Here is a 20,413-nt window from a genome sequence, read left to right as displayed (position 1 = left end):
CCAAAGAGACTATAGTCTATCAAAATACCTACTCTGGGGAAAGTAACAAAAAACATTTCCAAGAGAAAAACTGTCACTTGCTTTACCCTTCTTTATCCTTCAAAATAAATTCAAATAGCTTCCCTCTTTAAAAAAAAAAAAAGTGTTTAAAATAATTCCATTCTCTATAGCACACGTTGCAAAATTTGCAAGACCTGTTTAAACAAAATTACAACACTTTGAGAGAAATAAAAGACTCAAGTAAATGGAAAGCTTTACCATATTCTTAGACAGAACAACTGACTATAGTAAATGGTAGATGAGCCTCAAATTAATTTAACAATTGATGTATTCGTTTCCTGTGGCTGCTATAACAAATTGCCATAAATTTGGTGGCTTAAAGCAACACAAGTTTATAGTTTATCCCCTTACAATTCTAGAGGCGAAAAGCCTGAAATCAGTTTAGCTGATTGTGTTGGCAGGGGAGATTCTTTCTGGGGGCTCTGAAGGGAGAATCTATTTTCTTGCTGTTTTCAACTTCTAGTGGCAGCTTGTACCCCTTGGCTGTGCCTCCTTCCTCCATCTTCAATCAAACTACACCACTCCAATGTCTAGCTCCATCATCAAATCACCTTCTCCTGGGCTTCCCTGGTGGTGCAGTGGTTGAGAGTCCGCCTGCCGATGCAGGGGACGCGGGTTCGTGCCCCGGTCTGGGAAGATCCCCCATGCCGCGGAGCGGCTGGGCCCGTGAGCCATGGCCGCTGAGCCTGCGCGTCCGGAGCCTGTGCTCCGCAATGGGAGAGGCCACAGCAGTGAAAGGCCCGCGTACAGAGGGAAAAAAAAAAAAAAAATCACCTTCTCCTCTTCTGTGTCAAATCTCCTGCCTCTCACTTATAATAAAGACAGTTGTAATTACATTTAGGTCCCACCGGGATAATCCAGGATAATCTCCCCATCTGAAGATCCTTAATTTAAGGATCTGCAAAATCCCATATGAGGTGACATTCACAGGTTCCAGGGATTAGAACCTAGATATCTTTGGCAGACTTTTTTCAGCCTACCACAGTCGGCCCTCTGACCTCCCAAAACTCCTACATATCCCCCATGCAAAATACATTTACCCCATGCCAACATCCAAAAGTTTCAACCCATTACAACATCAACTCATGTCCAAATGCTCATCTAAAATATCATCAGCTCAAAAGTCTCATCTCATCATCTAAACAAGGTATGCATGAGACATTAGTATGATCCATCTATCTTGGGGTAAAATTCCTCTCCATCTGTAGACCTGTGAAACTAGAAAACAAAGTTCTCTGCTCCCAAAATACAATGGTGGGACAGGCACAGAGCAACAGTTATAGATAATGCCATTCCAAAAGTGAGAAATTAGAGGAAAAAAGGAGTCACCACACTCCCAAGTAATTTTGAAATCCCACAGGGCAAATTCTATTAGGTATCAAAGCCTGGGGATAATCATCTGTGGTGTAAGGCTCCATCCTCTTGGCCTGCAGCTCCAGCCTGAGTCATCCTTCCTTTTTCATGAAAGACAGCACGTTTTTGCAGCTGAATAGTTTTGTCAGTCACAGCTTCAAACCCACCATTCATGTTGCAAACAGAATTAATTCCCTAAACTGGAATCCAAGGTTTAGGTTTTGGCTCCCCTAGCTGGGTGACCTGGAGTCAGTAGTGGCCCCAGAATTTCAATACAGGATGAAGTTTAGCAGAGGAATTAGCTGGAAGAGGGGACTAAGGGACTTGTCATAGAACTGCATTTATATAATAAGCACACCGATTTTACTAACAGCATATATTTATTTGGGGTAGCGTGGTAGAGAAAGGAGCTTACTGCAAGCATCCTCTTAATGCCACCATAGCTGTCTTACTGCATTCAGGCTGCAAAATACCACAGACTATGTAGTTTATAAACAACAGAAACTTATTTTTCACAGTTCTGGAGGCTGGGAAGTCCAAGATCAAGCTGTCAACATGGTTGCAGTCTAATGAAAACCCTCTTCCTTTATTGCCAGCACCTTTTCACTGTGCCCTCACATAGTGGATGGGGCTAGGGAACTCTGTGGGGACTCTCTTATAAGAACACTAATCCCATTCATGAGGGCTCCACCTTCATGTCCTAAGCATCTCCCAAAGGCCCCACTTCCTAATACCATCACATTGGGCATTAGGATTTCAACATATGAATTTGGGGGGAACACAAACTTTCAGACCATAGCAATATCTTTACCCCACTAACCTCAGTTTCTCCATCTAGAAAATGGAAGTATTATAGCACCATCCTCATAGGGTTGTTGTAAGAATTAAACACAATGTATTATAGTATAATGCATGCAGACGTCTTGACACAGTGCCTGTCACACAGTAAAGCACTCAGTAAGTTTATTATTATGTCACTCCTCTCCTCAAAACTCTGTAAATGACTCCCTATTGACTACTGAATAAAATGTGGGGCCTTCCAAGATCTATCTAGCCACAAACTAACTTTCCAGCTTCATCCCTTGCAACATTCATCCAGAGACCCTGTCCATTATTTACCCCCTGTTCCCTCTGCTCCCAGGCTCACTCCTTCAGTTCCTCAGGTCTCTGCTCGAGCATCACCTTAACAGAGAAGCCTCTCCTGATTGCCCTCTATAAAATAACACACTCTCACTTACTGGCAACTTCATAACCCCATTACCACTCTATTTTTCTCCGTAACACTGCATAGATACATAGATTTAGATAATTTTATTTTCTGTGTCTCCCTACCACAAAGTAAACTCCATAAACATAAAGACTGTTTTATGCCTAGTTGTGTATGTATTCTCAGCTCCTAGAACGGTATTTAGCACATAGGAGGTGCTCAATAAATATTTATAAATGGTTGTCTAAAGGTTTACACAGAATTTCTTTGCTTATTATGTTTCCTCAACCTAAAATGCCCTCTCTGCATTGCCACCCACCAAAATTCTACTCATTCTTCAAAGCTTACTTTAAAATGCACTTCTGTGAAACTCCTAATTCCCCCAGGTAGATCTCATTGTTCTATCAATTGTGACATGATTATAATCTGATTTAGCTCTGAGTTTAATCTGTCTTGTAGTTTTTTGCTTCTACGTCTAGACTGTAGGTTCCTTAAAGGCAGAGTCTGTGTCACCTTCTTATCATATACCATGCAGCCTCACCATCTCTTTTTCACTTACCACGCCAAATTCCCCACCCCTCACCCACTACCTGATAGTACCACATTGCCACCAAAAAGATATAGGTCAAAAGGGGGAGGGACTCAGCATTTGCTTGACTATTTGAAGGGAAGGACATTCCAGAATGAAAAAAACAGAAGCAGATGCTAGGTTGTATGAAATGATAACAGCTATAGCTACTTTGTAAGTAGATGTGAAAGTACCATACTTCAAAAGGGTTGGGGAGGATCTTCAAGATGGCAGAGGAGTAAGACGTGGAGATCACCTTCCTCCCCACAAATACATCAAAAATACATCTAGAAGTGGAACAGCTCCTACAAAACACCTCCTGAATGCTGGCAGAAGACCTCAGACTTCCCAAAAGGCAAGAAACTCCCCACGTACCTGGGTAGGGCAAAAGAAAAAAGAAAAAACAGAGACAAAAGAATAGGGATGGGACCTGCACCTCTGGGAAGGAGCTGTGAAGAAGGAAAAGTTTCCACACACTAGGAAGCCCCTTCACAGGTGGAGATGGCGGGGGGGATGTGTGGTAAGGTTCGGAGCCACAGAGGAGAGAACAGCAACAGGGGTGCAGAGGGCAAAGCGGAGAGATTCCTGCACAAAGGACCGCTGCCAACTAGCAATCACCAGCCTGAGAGGCTTGTCTGCTCACTTGTCGGCCAGGACTGGTGGGTGCTGGGAGCTGAGGCTCGGGCTTCGGAGGTTGGATCCCAGGGAGAGGACTGGGGTTGGCTGCTTGAACACAGCCTGAAGGAGGCTAGTGCACCACAGCTAGCCGGGAGGGAGTCCGGGAAAAAGTCTGGACCTGCCTAAGAGTCAAGAAACTTTTTCTTCCCTCTTTGTTTCCTGGTGCGTGAGGAGAGGGGATTAAGAGCGCTGCTTAAAGGAGCTCCAGAGACAGGCGCAAGCCGCGGCTATCAGCGCAGACACCTGAGACGTGCATGAAATGCTAAAGATGCTACTGCAGCCACCAAGAATCCCACGTGCAAGCACAGGTCACTATCCCCCACCTGCCCTCCCGGGAGCCTTGCAGCCCACCACTGCCAGGGTCCTGGGATCAGGGACAACTTCCCCGGGAGAACACACGGGGCACCTCAGGCTATTGCAACGTCACGCCAGCCTCTGCCACAGGCTCACCCCGCATTCGAATTATAACTACTGTACCCCTCCCTCCCCCCAGCCTGAGTGAGCCAGAGCCCCCTAATCAGCTGCTCCTTTAACCCCCTCCTGTCTGGGCGAAGAATAGACGCCCTCAGGCGACCTACATGCAGAGGCGGGTCCAAATCCAAAGGTGAACTCCAGGAGCTGTGTGAACAGAGAAAGGGAAATCTCTCCCAGCAGCCTGAGGAGCAGTGCATTAAATCTCCACAATCAACTCGATATACTCTGCAACTGTGGAGTACCTGAATAGACAACAAATCGTCCCAAAATTGAGGCCGTGAACTTTGGGAGCAACTGTAGACTTGGGGTTTGCTGTATGCAACAGACTAGTTTCCGATTTTTATGTTTATCTTAGTATAGTTTTCAGCACTTGTTATCATTGGTGGATTTGTTTACTGGTGTGGTTGCTCTCTTTTTTTTTATTAGTTTTTTAATTTTTTAATTTTAATAACTTATTTTATTTTATTTTTCTTTCTTTTTTTCCTCCCTTTTCTTCTGAGCGTGTGGCTAACAGGGTCTTGGTGCTCTGGCCGGGTGTCAGGCCTGAACCTCTGAGGTGGGAGAGCCGAGTTCAGGACACTGGGCCACCACAGACCTCCCAGCCTCACGTAATATCAATCAGCGAGAGCTCTCCCAGAGATCTCCGTCTCAAGGCTAAGACCCAGATCCGCTCAGCGACCAGCAAGCTCCAGTGCTGGACACCCCATGCCAAACAACTAGCAAAACAGGAACACAACCCCACTCATTAGCAGAGAGGCTGCCTAAAAGCATAGTAAGTTCACAGACACCCCAATACACACTACTAAATAACCAAGAGATCACTGAAGAAATCAAAGAGGAAATCAAAAAATACCTAGAAACAAATGACAATGAAAACATGACCACCCAAAACCTATGGGATATAGCAAAAGCAGTTCTAAGAGGGGAGTTTATAGCAATACAATCCTATCTCAAGAAACAAGAAAAATCTCAAATAAACAACCTAACCTTACACCTAAAGCAATTAGAGAAAGAAGAACAAAAAAACCCCAAAGTCAGCAGAAGGAAAATAATGATAAAAATCAGATCAGAAATAAATAAAAAAATAAATGAAGGACACAATAGCAAAGATCAATAAAACTAAAAGCTGGTTCTTTGAGAAGATAAACAAAATTGATAAACTGGTAGCCAGACTCATCAAGAAAAGAAGGGAAAAGACTCAAATCAATAGAATTAGAAATGAAAAAGAAGTAACAGGGGCTTCCCTGGTGGCACAGTGGTTAAGAATCCCCCTGCCAAAGCAGGACACATGGGTTCGAGCCCTAATCCGAGAAGATCCCACATGCTGCAGAGCAACTACAGAGCCTGTGCTCTAGAGCCCGTGAGCCACAACTACTGAGCCCGCACACCTAGAGCCCGTGCTCCCAACAAGAGAAGCCACCACAATGAGAAGCCTGTGCACCACAACGAAGAGTAGCCCCCGCTCACCGCAACCAGAGAAAACCCGTGTGCAGCAACAAAGACCCAATGCAGCCAAAAATAAAATAAATAAAATAAAATAAATTTTAAAAAAAGAAGTAACAACTGACACTGCAGAAATACAAAGGATCATGAGAGAATACTACAAGCAGCTATATGCCAATAAAATTGACACCTGGAAGAAATGGACAAATTCTTAGAAAAGCATAACCTTCCAAAACTTAACCAGGAAGAAATAGAAAATAAAAGCAGACTGGTCACAAGTAATGAAATTGAAACTGTGATTAAATATCTTCCAACAAACAAAAGCCCAGGACCAGATGGCTTCACAGGCGAATTCTATCAAACATTTAGAGAAGAGCTAACACCCATCCTTCTCAAACTCTTCCAAAATATAGCAGAGGGAGGAACACTCCCAAATTCATTCTATGAGGCCACCATCACCCTGATACCAAAACCAGACAAAGATATTACAAAGAAAGAAAAATACAGGCCAATATCACTGATGAACATAGATGCAAAAATCTTCAACAAAATACTAGCAAACAGAGTCCAACAGAACATTAAAAAGATCATACATCATGATCAAGTGGGGTTTATCCCAGGAATGGAAGGATTCTTTAACATACGCAAATCAATCAATGTGATACACCATATTAACAAACGGAAGGAGAAAAACCGTATGATAATCTCAACAGATGCAGAAGAAGCTTCTGACAAAATTCAACACCCATTTATGATAAAAAACCCTCCAGTAGGCATAGAGGCAACTTACCTAAACATAATAAAGGCCATATATGACAAACCCACAGCCAACATTGTTCTCAATGGTGAAAAATTGAAACCATTTCCACTAAGACCAACAAGAAGACAAGGTTGCCCACTCTCACCTCTCTTATTCAACATAGTTTTGGAAGTTTTAGCCACAGCAATCAGAGAAGAAAAAGAAATAAAAGGAATCCAAATCAGAAAAGAAGAAATAAAACTGTCACTGTTTTCAGATAACATGATACTATACATAGAGAATCCTAAAGATGCTACCAGAAAACTACTAGAGCTAATCAATGAATTTGGCAAAGTAGCAGGATACAAAATTAATGCACAGAAATCTCTTGCATTCCTATACACTAATGATGAAAAATCTGAAAGAGAAATTAAGGTAACACTCCCATTTACCACTGCAACAAAAAGAATAAAACACCTAGGAATAAACCTACCCAAGGAGACAAAACACCTGTATGCAGAAAACTATAAGACACTGATGAAAGAAATTAAAGATGATACAAACAGATGGAGACATATACCATGTTCTTGGATTGGAAGAATCAACATTGTAAAAACAACTATACTACCCAAAGCAATCTACAGATTCAATGCAATCCCTATCAAACTACCAATGGCAGTTTTCACAGAACTAGAACAAAAAATTTCACAATTTGTAAGGAAACACAAAAGATCCTGAATAGCCCAAGCAATCTTGATAAAGAAAAACGGAGCTGGAGGAATCAGCCTCCTTGACTTCAGACTATACTACAAAGCTACAGTAATCAAGACAGTATAGTACTGGCACAAAAACAGAAATATAGATTAATAGAACAGGATAGAAAGCCCAGAGATAAACCTACACACATATGTCAACTTATCTTGATAGAGGAGGCAAGAATACACAATGGAGAAAAGACAGCCTCTTCAATAAGTGGTACTGGGAAAACTGGACAGCTACATGTAAAGGATTGAAATTAGAACACTCCCTAACACCATACACAAAAATAAACTCAAAATGGATTAAAGACCTAAATGCAAGGCCAGAGTCTATAAAACTCTTAGAGGAAAACATAGGCAGAACACTCTATGACAAAAATCACAGATCTTTTTTGACCCACCTCCTAGAGATATTGAAATAAAAATAAACAAATGGACCTAATGAAACTTAAAAGCTTTTGCACAGCAAAGGAAACTGTAAACATGATGAAAAGACAACCCTCAGAATGGGAGAAAATATTTGCAAACGAAGCAACTGACAAAGGATTAGTTTCCAAAATATACAAGCAGCTCATGCAGCTCAATATCAAAAAAAACGAACAATCCAATCCAAAAATGGGCAGAAGACCTAAATAGACATTTCTCCAAAGAAGATATACAGATTGCTAACAAACACATGAAAAGATGCTCAACATCAGTAATCATTAGAGAAATGCAAATCAAAACTACAATGAGGTATCACCTCATACCAGTCAGAATGGCCATCTTCAAAAAATCTACAAACAATTGGGCTTCCCTGGTGGCGCAGTGGTTGAGAGTCCGCCTGCCGATGCAGGGGACATGGGTTCGTGCCCCGGTCCGGGAAGATCCCACATGCCGCGGAGCGGCTAGGCCCATAAGCCATGGTCGCTGAGCCTGCGCGTCCGGAGCCTGTGCTCCGCAACAGGAGAGGCCACAACAGTGAGAGGCCCACGTACCACAAAAAAAAAAAAAAAAAATCTACAAACAATAAATGCTGGAGGGGGTGTGGAGAAAAGGGAACCCTCTTGCACTGTTGGCGGGAATGTAAATTGATACAGCCACTATGGAGAACAGTACGGAAGTTCCTTAAAAAACTAAAAATAGAACTACCATATGACCCAGCAATCCCACTACTGGGCATATAACCTGAGAAAATCACAATTCAAAAAGAGTCATGCACCACAATGTTCATTACAACGCTATTTACAATAGCCAGGACATGGAAGCGACCTAACTGTCCATCAACATGGATGGACAAAGATCCGATGAATGGATAAAGAAGATGTGGCACATATACACAATGGAATTTTGCTCAGCCATAAAAAGAAACGAAATTCAGTTATTTGTAGTGAGGTGGACCTAGAGTCTATCATACAGAGTGAAATAAGTCAGAAAGAGAAAAACAAATACTGTACGCTAACACATATATATGGAATCTTAAAAAAAAAAATGGTGCTGAAGAACCTAGGGGCAGGACAGGAATAAAGACATAGAGAATGAACTTGAGTACACTGGGAGGGGAAAGGTAAGCTGGGACGAAGTGAGAGAGTGGCATGGACATATATACACTACCAAATGTAAAATAGATAGCTAGTGGGAAGCAGCCGCATAGCACAGGGAGATCAGCTCCATGCTTTGTGACCACCTAGAGGGATGGGTGGGAGGGAGATGCAGAGGGAGGGGATTTGGGAGGATATATGTATACATATAGCTGATTCACTTTGTTATACAGCAGAAACTAACACACCATTGTAAAGCAATTATAGTCCAATAAAGATGTAAAAAAAAAAAAAAGGGTTGGAAAGGATATAGGTAAGTTGTTTCCATGAAATTCTATTAAGATAATTACAATTTAAATTTATTAGCTAGCAAAATATTAGTAAAGTATTTGTTTTTCAGAAAACTGAAGAGGCTCAAACTATTCTGGAAAAAAACAAGAAAAAGTGTTCCTAAGAAATCCAAGGTGATTGGCTAGGCAACACCTTTTCAGTCCAGTGTGGTTCTCTATGACATCACTGAATTTATCCCTGAATCACTATGACTGATGATGTTACAGTGATCATCAGTGTATATTTTGCTGACCAGTAAAAGTATCTTCAGTGCTTTGACTGGAACACCATGTTAACTAATACTCAGGGCATTTCTGCTCTGTCTGTAACCAATTTTTGACTATAAATGCTTTTTCCATTTGAGAAAGAAAGATGCCTTCTCAAGGACTATCGCTGATTTTTCCTCTGTTGTTTCTCTGCTTCTTCAGGGAGAGTTTCTGCATTTGTGATGGTACTACCTGGACAAAGGTTGGATGGGAGATTTTTCCAGAAGAAACACATCATTTGAAAGTTAAGCCTTCTCCATCTCACCGTCTACCTTACCCTCTGAACAAACTATGCTGCAATTTTGCTAGTACGGATATATTTCAGTGTCTTTTACATCTTATTTATATTTTAGTACAAGTTCTCTTTTCAATCCTGTCTGTTTTATCTGCTCATTACCTGTGGCTGAAATGGAAGAAACACAAAAAAAAGGTGAATTAGTGATGCAAATAATAATAGTTATAGAATATCAAAGAGTTTAAAAGATAAGATTATCATCTTCTTTGAGAGAAAGAACCATGTCTTATTCTTCTTCATAACCTCCCCAATTTCCACCATTCATCCCCAGCATGTAGCAGTTTCTTGCATATGTCAGGTGTTCAGCAAAGGTGTACTCAATTAGAAGGTCCTTAAAATAACCTGTTAATTTTAGATCGATTATTTTAAGTTACGAAACACACCAAGAAAGTAGTGAGCTACAGTGAATAGAATGCATAGGAAGTGAAGGTATCTGTCTGGGCCCTTAGGTAAGTCACTGTATCTTTCTCAGCTGCCTGATCCATAAAATTAAGGATATGGAACGACATTTTGTTAGATCCCTTCCCGATCTGTCTAAGAAAGCTAAGTATACAAAAGTCGGCATGTATTTTTTTAATGGACTGCAAACTAATTTCTAATTTTAGTATAACTTTCTGGAAAATAGCACTCTTAAACTAATTCCCCACTTTGCCAGTGACACCATATTTTGAGGCAATCTTAAAAGCTCATTGACCTTCACAACAATTAGATATTTATAAAATTACTATGACTTTATCACATTATACCTTAAGGTTGTTTAGTAAAGGAAAATATTTTACTAATATTCAAATAATTCCTCCCAGCAGAATGCTCTAATCACAGAAAGTACTTATTAAATGTTTGCCGATGGTGATAATGATCGCTATAACCTTATACAAGGGCATATAAAAAAGAGCATTTCTTCTGCATTTATACCTTTCATCTACAGTAACTTTTTCTTTGCATAAATAACTAACATGTGGTATTTGGAGTTTAAGTGTATATATCCAGAAAACAAATTTAATTTGAACTACAGTAATAAAAAAATCTCTAATATGTTTTTTTCTCCTTTTAACTGAAGAAACAAGCCCCCTTAGATACAGCTGGTAATGATCTAGAAAGCCAGCCCATCTATGACATTGACCAAATACTCTGCAGACCGGTGGCCACAACATCAATGATCCCCAAGTACCTGAATCAGGTGTCCCATCATCCTCCAGCTAAGAAAGTCAAGCACCAAAAACTAAAGGGGAAGAAGAGTGAAGGAGAAGGAGCCAGAGGATACTAGACATATCCATATGCAAATATAGCTCAGTCCATTATGAAGACTACACAAGAAATCTATTGCGAGAACTCATGTAAGGACAAAAATCGTTCTTTGGCATCCTTTGTAAATTTTTTGCCAGGTTCTTTAAGGAAACCTTCCAACAAAGTCTGGATTGAACAGTTATTTCTATTCAGCTAAAACGGCTCCATACTCACTAAAAGTAATGGGGAAAGACTGTATACGATCACTGCTTCATGTTTAAGTGCTTTGTCCTTTTCAATGCGTTCGATTACTAATCATTAAGCAATGTGTAGAACAGAATCTTCATTTAGTGTTTCAGTAAATCTCTGATTTAAATAATATTTGTGATTTTTCTTAGTTTCCTGAGCAAATTTTATGGCCACACTGAGACGTTTAATTTCCCATCTCATATTGTTAAAATGGTATGGAAATACTAAGGAACAGATTAATTTTTTTAAGTATAAATGTTTCCATTTTCAGTAAAATAAATGAGGAATTAAGTATCAACACTTTTTTAATTTCAAGCTTTTGTTGATAAGATGCCTCAGTTTTTTTAAATATTCCACACTTTTGTTGATCAGTCACCTCAATTTTTTTTTAAATATGGTTTCCATATTTTCCAAACAAAAGCTGAGAGACTGGTCTGAGACTAGGACAGATTTTCTTAACAACATGTTGAAGAATCCCAGAAAAATATACCAGATCTATAATATACCTCCCATCAATATAAGGGGAAAAAAACTTTTTAAAAAACAATCCTTTGTACAGTAATAGATAATGCTACAGTCTTTATAAATAACAGAAGAGAACAGTGCCTGCCTTGGGTTATTGTGGATTATTAAAAGTTTGTTTATGGTTCCACTTTCCACTCCCCTACTTACTTCCACTCTTGCCTAACCACAACCCTACTCCCACATGTCCATGAATGTCTGCTCCGTACCTTCAGAGCTCTGAACTGTCAACTAATTCCCTCTAAGAGAACACTTATATGTATCTCTATTAATGGAGGACCCTTGAACACTTCAAGTCTACGAACCTCGAAGACCCAATGAAATTTATCTCTAATAGTCAAATTTTCAGTAGTATAGAGGAGTCTCTTGGGTAGGGAGTCCTCAGCCCCGTAAACCTCTCATCATTAGAGCAAGAAATGGAAGTGGTTTATACTCTTGTTCAGTCTGAATTAAACAAATGTTACATTTTATGTTGCGTAGTTTGTGTTTTGACATTTCACAGCTACATTACCATGAAGCGCCAATCCTTGCAATCCCATCATTGATCTGGAAACAGAAGACTAGTTTATAGTATTATAGTCTTCTTATCTTCATCACTAGGAAATGGTAGGTCTAATTCCCCTAAGACTGTAAGGACCCAAACTAAACAGATGGACATGAGGGAGATGGAAAGTGGGGCAGGCACACGGCCTTTAGCATGACCGTTGGCTTGGCGGTTAGAGGTCCCGCTCTGCCAACAGTCAGCCTCACAGTGGTCCTCATGGCAGAGAGTGCAGTGAGAGGTGGATCGCGTCCTTCTCCCTCGGGCCCTCCAGGCCCTCTGGCTTCGGGCCTGGCAGGTGAGCTGGGAGGCCCAGGGACAGGCTGAGGGCTATGTCCCGCAGAGCTCCAGAGCACTCGCCAAAGCCGCCCACTGGCCAGGTCCAGGCCTGGAAGCAGCAACGAATCTCTCCCCCATCCCCACCTCCTCGACCAAAGGGCAGTGACATCTCCATGGGTCCCGGCCACTGTTTGGGTGCCCTGAGGAGTCAGAGGGCCAGTTGGGTCCTGGGCACCTGGCTTCCTCAGTGATGACGGCTGGGCAGGGTCTGGGAACCTGGCCCTAAGCGTTCCGCCAGCTGAGATCTGCCTCCTCAGCCGGGGCTGGGCACTGGCGGGAGGACTCAGACTGGGTGCTGGACAAACGCTCCCCGGCAGGGTAACCGGCTCATGCAGGGACCCCTCCTCTTGGCCAGGCCTGGACCTCAGAGGATGAAAGTACAGCCTTGGGATCTTGCCCTTGTCAGAACACAGAATAATGTTTATTTTGGTGGAGGTTTACAGGAACATCATGACCTGACCATGACCTGACCTCAAGAACAAAGAATCTGACACCAAGACGTTTGCAACAACTAACCATGACCCTCCCTCACCTTTCCTATAAAAGGGCTTTGCTGAAAGCTTTCAGGGAGTTCGGGGTTTTTAAGGTATAAGCCACCCACCTCCTTGCATGGCCCTGCAATAAACCTTTCTGTGCTCCAAACTCCAACGTTTTGGTATTGTTTGGCCTCACTGCATGTCAGACACAGGGACTTGCATTTGATAACAAAACCAATGAAACTTAACACCATAAGCCCCAAACTTTCAGAAAAGTTACAGCAAAATTTTTTCCTGGATTGTGTTTTCTAAATGCCATGGGTCATTCTTCAAAAATGGATTTTACACAGAACTAGAACAAAAAATTTCACAATTTGTATGGAAACACAAAAGACCCTGAATAGCCAAAGCAACCTTGAGAACAAAAAATGGAGCTGGAGGAATCAGGCTCCCTGACTTCAGACTATACTACAGAGCTACAGTAATCAAGACAGCATGGTACTGGCACAGAAACAGAAATATAGATCAATGGAACAGGATAGAAAGCCCAGAGATAAACCCATGCATATATGGTCACCTTATCTTTGATAAAGGAGGCAAGAACATACAGTGGAGAAAAGACAGCCTCTTCAATAAGTGGTGCTGGGAAAACTGGACAGCTACATGTAAAAGTATGAGATTAGAACACTCCCTAACACCATACACAAAAATAAGCTCAAAATGGATTAAAGACCTAAATGTAAGGCCAGACACTATCAAACTCTTAGAGGAAAACATAGGCAGAACACTCTAGGACATAAATCACAGCAAGATCCTTTTTGACCCACCTCCTAGAGAAATGGAAATAAAAACAAAAGTAAACAAATGGAACCTAATGAAACTTAAAAGCTTTTGCACAGCAAAGGAAACTATAAACATGACGAAAAGACAACCTTCAGAATGGGAGAAAATATTTGCAAATGAAGCAACTGACAAAGGATTAATCTCCAAAATTTACAAGCAGCTCATGCAGCTCAATAACAAAACAACAAACAACCCAATCCAAAAATGGGCAGAAGACCTAAATAGACATTTCTCCAAAGAAGATATACAGATTGGCAACAAACACATGAAAGAATGATCAACATCATTAATCATTAGAGAAATGCAAATCAAAATTACAACAAGATATCATCTCACACCAGTCAGAATGGCCATCATCAAAAAATCTACAAACAATTGGGCTTCCCTGGTGGCGCAGTGGTTGAGAGTCCGCCTGCCAATGCAGGGGACGCGGGTTCGTGCCCCTGTCCAGGAGGGTCCCACATGCTGCGGAGCAGCTGGGCCCGTAAGCCATGGCCGCTGAGCCTGCGCGTCCGGAGCCTGTGCTCCACAACGGGAGAGGCCACAACAGTGAGAGGCCCGTGTACCACAAAAAAAAAAAAAAAATCTACAAACAATAAATGCTGGAGAGGGTGTGGAGAAAAGGGAACACTCTTGCACTGCCGGTGGGAATGTAAATTGATACAGCCACTATGGAGAACAGTATGGAGGTTCCTTAAAAAACTACAAATAGAACTACCATATGACCCAGCAATCCCACTACTGGGCATATACCCTAAGAAAACCATAATTCAAAAACAGTCATGTACCAAAATGTTCATTGCAGCTCTATTTACAATAGCCAGGACATGGAAGTAACCTAAGTGTCCATCATCAGATGAATGGATAAAGAAGATGTGGCACATATATACAATGGAATATTACTCAGCCATAAAAAGAAATGAAATTGAGTTATTTGTAGTGAGGTGGATGGACCTAGAGTCTGTCATACAGAGTGAAGTAAGTCAGAAAGAGAAAAATAAATACCGTATGCTAACACATATATATGGAATCTAAGAACAAAAAAAGTCATGAAGAACCTAGGGGTAAGACAGGAATAAAGATACAGACCTACTAGAGAATGGACTTGAGGATATGGGGAGGGGGAAGGGTAAACTGTGACAAAGTGAGAGAGTGGCATGGACATATATACACTACCAAACGTAAAATAGATACCTAGTGGGAAGCAGCCGCACAGCACAGGGAGATCAGCTCAGTGCTTTGTGACCACCTAGAGGGGTGGGATAGGGAGGGTGGGAGGGAGGGAGACGCAAGAAGGAAGAGATATGGGAACATATGTATATGTATGACTGATTCACTTTGTTATAAAGCAGAAACTAACACACCATTGTAAAGCAATTATACTCCAATAAAGATGTTTAAAAAAAAAAGGATTTTAAATTATATAATGTGAATTTCACCTACAATAACTATTCATGAAGGGATCAATTAAATTCTTTGCTATTTTCTTTTTGCATATATATATATATACATATATATATATATAAAATCACAAAATCGAAGGTATTGACAGAAATAATGCCCCTAGAAAATATTCAATACAAGTGGACAATTACGTATAAAATAATCTACAAAGTATAACTCATCTTTCTCTTCCCAAATATGCTACCTTCCCTCAATTTCCTTACTTCTATTAATTCTCCCAGTACCCTTCTCATTTTACTAATAAGCAAGCTCCTTATGGCTGCCATATGAATCTTCCTAAATATCACTCTAAACCTCTTCCTCGTCTACGTAAAATCTTTCAGTGGCTTCCAACAGCTACAGAAATGAAATCACCTTAGCCTGACATTTGGGAGTATAATCTGACTGTAATAATAGTAGCATCATTCTTCGAGTGTGATCACACACCAGGCGTTGTGCTAAGTGCTTAATATCATCTCATCTCATTCTCACAACGATGCCCGCAAGAGGTAAGAACTATTATTGGCTCCCTTTTCTGGAAATTAAGACTGAAGTATAAAGAATTTAAGTATTTTGTCCAAGGTCACATAGGTTTCAAGTAGAGACACCAGTATTTAAACTCAAGCAATCTGATTCAAAAGCCCATGTACTTCTGCCTGTGTCGTAGCCTAGCTGTGTCAATTATGACTTGCTATTCTAGTAAGGCAATCTCATCACTTCTTCCCCAACATGTCACTTTCATTCATAAGATTTTGCTCACACCCTTTCCCCTTACACTGTGTATGCAAATCCCACCCTTTCTTCAAGGCCCACCTCAACTCCACCATGCTCTGACTTCATGTTCTCTGACCACCCCACAGCATGTACCACTTGCTCTGCCCCTTTTAACCCTTAATTATAGTCTTTCTGATATTGTTATTTAACTCTAGAGTGTGTCTACAGGTTATCATCCCTCGCCTAACAAATGTCCAGAGGGCAGGAACAATTAATTGTACCACAACGGTGCTATGCTCATAGTGGGCATTTAATAAATGCTTGCTAAAAAAACACAAATGCAGATAACTATGTAAAATGAATGCCATGAACTTCCTTAGTACTAGTTTTTTAACCAATGTTTGTATGCCTACATAATTACACAGGTATATCTTCGTGAAATCTCTAAGCTCTATTCTACAGGATTACGGAAATGATGTAAGAAAAATATTAGTGAAACTCAAAACAGTACATAGTTTTTTGACCTTTGATTAAAGCATAACATACATATAGAAAAGTGCAAAATTTATAAGTGTACAGCTCAATGAATTTTCACAAATGAGCACACCTTGTAAACAGCAACCGAATTAAGAAAAAAATATTATGCCCCAGAAGTCCCCCTCATGCCACAATGATACCTGCTATTCTGACTTCTACCACCATAGATTAATTTTGCCTAGCAAACCATTTTAAATTATTACAATTGTTTCTACCTGGGGAATCAACTATATTCCTCAAGTATGCCATTTTTTTTAAACATTTAAGAAATGGTCCACTCTGCCTAGGTCTCTCAGAAAATGGCCTTGAACATATTTTATACACATATTCTTATAGAAAATTATTGGTGAAATTGTTAGAAGGTGATAAATCAACCAGCTTCCAACCAATATAGTTTCTATTAAGTACAATGTTTTAGGCCAATAGCAAAATAGCAACAACAACAACAAAAAAGGCAGATTTCACATATTATCACCACCAGTGACTATGGTTAGGCCTACAAATAAAACATCTTGATAGAAGGTGAAAATGTTTATCACCTCTTTGCTTTGTTAAATACATAGCCTATAACCCTGTAACTTGAGTCAGTTTTCTACTTTCTACTTTCCCTACCTTGTGAGCTCCTTACCTGCCCGGTCCAGGAACTCAACACACTCAGTCTGGGAATACCGAGCAGCAACATCTCGAGCTCGCTCTTCCTGGAAGTTCAGAGATTCTATATCAACATCCAATTCCACCAGTGCTTTCAAAGTTTCCAAACGACCCCAGGCTGCAGCACAGTGTAGGAGTGTGTAACCTAACAAATAGAATGAGGATGGTCAGGTCAAGAAGACTGTGCTGTTTTAGGCTATTTTATGGACTAGAAGATCACAATGGCAATCAGGTACTGAACAATTACTACAGGCTAGGCACTATTCTAAGTGCTTTACATACAGTAAATTCATTTAGTTCATAAAAACCCCATGAGGTCAGAACTATTATAATCCCTATTTTACAGATAAGGAAACAGAGGTCCAGAGAAGCTAAACTTGCCCAAGGAACACAGCCAGTAAATGATGAACACAAGGCACCAACACAGGCAATCTGAACTCTGAGCTCTTCAACATCTTCTTAAGGAAGATGGCAATCTCCCTAACAGTCATCTACTGGAACACAATTAGACCTATGACTTTAGCCTAAGGAATCTGCATCAACTCTAATTACTCTATTATCGCTAACACAATCATACAAATTACTACAACTGGTATGCCTTTGGTTTGGAAATTAATCATTTGAATTAAAATGGAAATGATGACCTATCCAATTAGAAAGTTATTTCTAAGATTTACTGAGGCAACTACCATGAGATATAATTGTAAAGGTGAAAAACATGGGCGGCATCTTTAAAATTTTCAGACTGGTTTAAAAAAATAAGTCAAAACTGATTGTTTTAACTTACCCATGAGGATACATTTGTGATTCACTTAACTTGGCCAAAGAGGCATGTAGTACTACAAGAAGAGTTGAGCAGAAGAATGAACTAGCATGTATTAAATGTATTAAGTACTAGGTACTTTATGGGCTACTACTTCATTCAATCCTTCCACTAACACTATGAGGTAGGTTATTATCAGCCCCATTAAAGGATACAGAGGAAAGTGCAGATCAGAAACACTATACCTTGCCTAAGGCCACACTGGTAGTAAGCAGCCAAAGCAAAATCAAACCCAGATCTGTTGCCAAATAAAAGGTTTATAAGGAAAAGGAAATAGCACTCAAATGTGTGCCACTGGTTAGAGCAGGGAAAGAGAGAACAAGGACTCCTCCACTTCCTTCCAGAAACCTCCCCCTTGGCTTCCTATTTTACCACATTCCCACAGTCCTGGGTCTCAGACCAAGTTGTAAACTATCTTTGTCTTGAGGCTATCATAACCAGAAGGGATAATAAAGAATTAATAAGGAATCAAAAGGAGCATGAAGTAAGCTACTCCAGGGTCAGCCAAAAGTGGAATTACCTCCCCTCTTTGGCCCAATTCTTTTTTTTAATGTTACAACAGTGAGACATATCAGAACACCAAGAGATAAAGACTGGCCCAAGAATGTGATCACGGCTTTAGCCCCTACAAAATGGAGGGCCAAGAAATACCCAGATACCAACCCTCATTGTTCCTGCCTTCCGAAGATGCATTTCTTCAGCCAAATGGCCCAGGGCCCCTGGTTTGCTGGGAGAGGGGGACACTATCTACGGAAAGGACACTGCAATAGCAGGAGCAGGAGGCCATTCCAAATGAGATATTCTGGGTCCTGATATTGCTTTTCTCAAGGCTGAAGTTACAGGCCAGGCCAGCAATAACATCTAAATTCTTTTTCCTATTTTTAATATACATAGTTTAAAAACAAGAAAACATGATTTCTAAACAGACACAGGCTTTGACCAAGGAATTTAAAACCTATGGGTTTAAACCATGGGTTTAAAAAAACCATTGTATGTTTTCTTTTTTCCCCTTGTGGGAGATGGTGTGTTTTCTAGAAGAAAACACACAGATCTTTGTACTATATGAACCCCACAGCCTTCCCAGGAAAAGAAGAACATTTAAATAAGATGATTTCAAAAGCATCCAGACAAGAAGGGGATTTTCCTAAAGTTCTCCCATAATATTGGCAATGAGTATTTGATCCCAGAAGGGAGATACAGAAGGCTACATTTAGAAATCCCAGCAGGAAGAAAGGGACCATAAATGGAATTCTGAAAAATTGGGATTGGTTCTAAGAGAAAAATAATTTCTTTGTGGAAGACTACTGGTTACTAAATAGAGAGAGTCAACTGAGTAGATAGTTCACAGTAAGGCAAAAGATCAGACAAGAAGAAAAGTAATCTTTTTCCTCTGTGCAGGCACTGTTCTGTGTGCTTCACAAGTATCAACTCATTTAATCCTCACTACAATCCTATGACGTAGGCACGAGTATTTTTCTCATTTACAGATGAGGAAACAAAAGCATGGAGAGGATAAGTACTTTTCTCAAGGTTGCTATAAATTGATGAAGGTCATTAATAAGGTCAAAATCCAAAAACTCCGATGATGATAGTCACAAACAAGTAATAGGCCATGGAACAAAATACTCACCTACCTAGAATATTTTTCACAATCTGCATACCACCAGCAGTACCAGACTCTTTGAATTCCCCAAATTCTGTTGTTTCATGTCTCTATAACTTTGCATATGCTGCTTTTTTCTGACTGATACAGTAATTACAGTAGAAAAATAAAAAATAGAAGTATAAATTTTATATTTACTTAGCATTAATACTGGTATTTTGTAAAACTGAGTTCAGAATTCTTTTTTTAATTAGTGTAACTAATACACTTTATTTTTTATTTATTTATTTACTTTTTATTTATTTTTTGGCTGCGTTGGGTCTTCATTGTTGCATGCAGGCTTCCTCTAGTTGTGGCAAGCGGGGGCTACTCTTTGTTGCAGTGCATGGGCTTCTCATTGCAGTGGCTTCTCTTGTTGTGGAGCACAGGCTCTAGGCACGCGGGCTTCAGTAGTTGTGGCACACGGGCTTCGTTGCTCCATGGCATGTGGGATCTTCCCAGACCAGGGCTCAAACCCGTGCTCCCTGCATTGGCAGGTGGATTCTTAACCGTGGTGCCACCAGGGAAGCCCACTAATACACTTTAAATACAAAAATCTATAAGCATAAGATATCAGATAAAAGCATAACTATCAAATAGGAATATTAAGTATATATTGTCATTCTATTAGCAATATAAATTGTCAGATAAATCAAAATTAAAGATTAAAAAACAAATACTAGGGACTTCCCTGGTGGTACCGTGGTTAAGAATC

The 20,413-nt window shown here is 40.4% G+C and overlaps 2 protein-coding genes across 12 annotated transcripts in view; one reads left to right on the top strand and one right to left on the bottom strand.

The window, feature by feature from the left end:
- SLC9C2 (solute carrier family 9 member C2 (putative)) overlaps nucleotides 1-20,413 on the bottom strand; it is a 150,877-nt gene that overhangs the window by 117,486 nt on the left and 12,978 nt on the right. For all 11 annotated transcript variants that reach the window (XR_013831670.1, XR_013831671.1, XR_013831672.1 and 8 more), the window contains exon 3: nucleotides 17,211-17,378. Coding sequence is in view for 8 of the 11 variants with exons in the window: in XM_079945813.1 (XP_079801939.1) it covers nucleotides 17,211-17,378 (168 nt within the window). In the remaining 3 variants the exon portion in view is untranslated. The remainder of the gene's footprint in view (nucleotides 1-17,210; nucleotides 17,379-20,413) is intronic.
- On the top strand, nucleotides 9,503-10,958 carry TEX50 (testis expressed 50; the record flags this gene model as incomplete). Its single annotated transcript, XM_079940955.1, has 2 exons — nucleotides 9,503-9,826; nucleotides 10,746-10,958. The coding sequence occupies 2 exons, from the start codon at nucleotides 9,503-9,505 to the stop codon at nucleotides 10,956-10,958; spliced, it is 537 nt and encodes a 178-aa protein (XP_079797081.1).

This window comes from Stenella coeruleoalba (genome assembly GCF_951394435.1).
Source record: "Stenella coeruleoalba genome assembly, chromosome: 1".
Classification (NCBI taxonomy): Eukaryota; Metazoa; Chordata; class Mammalia; order Artiodactyla; family Delphinidae; genus Stenella; species Stenella coeruleoalba.
This window is presented reverse-complemented; position numbering and strand designations above follow the sequence as displayed.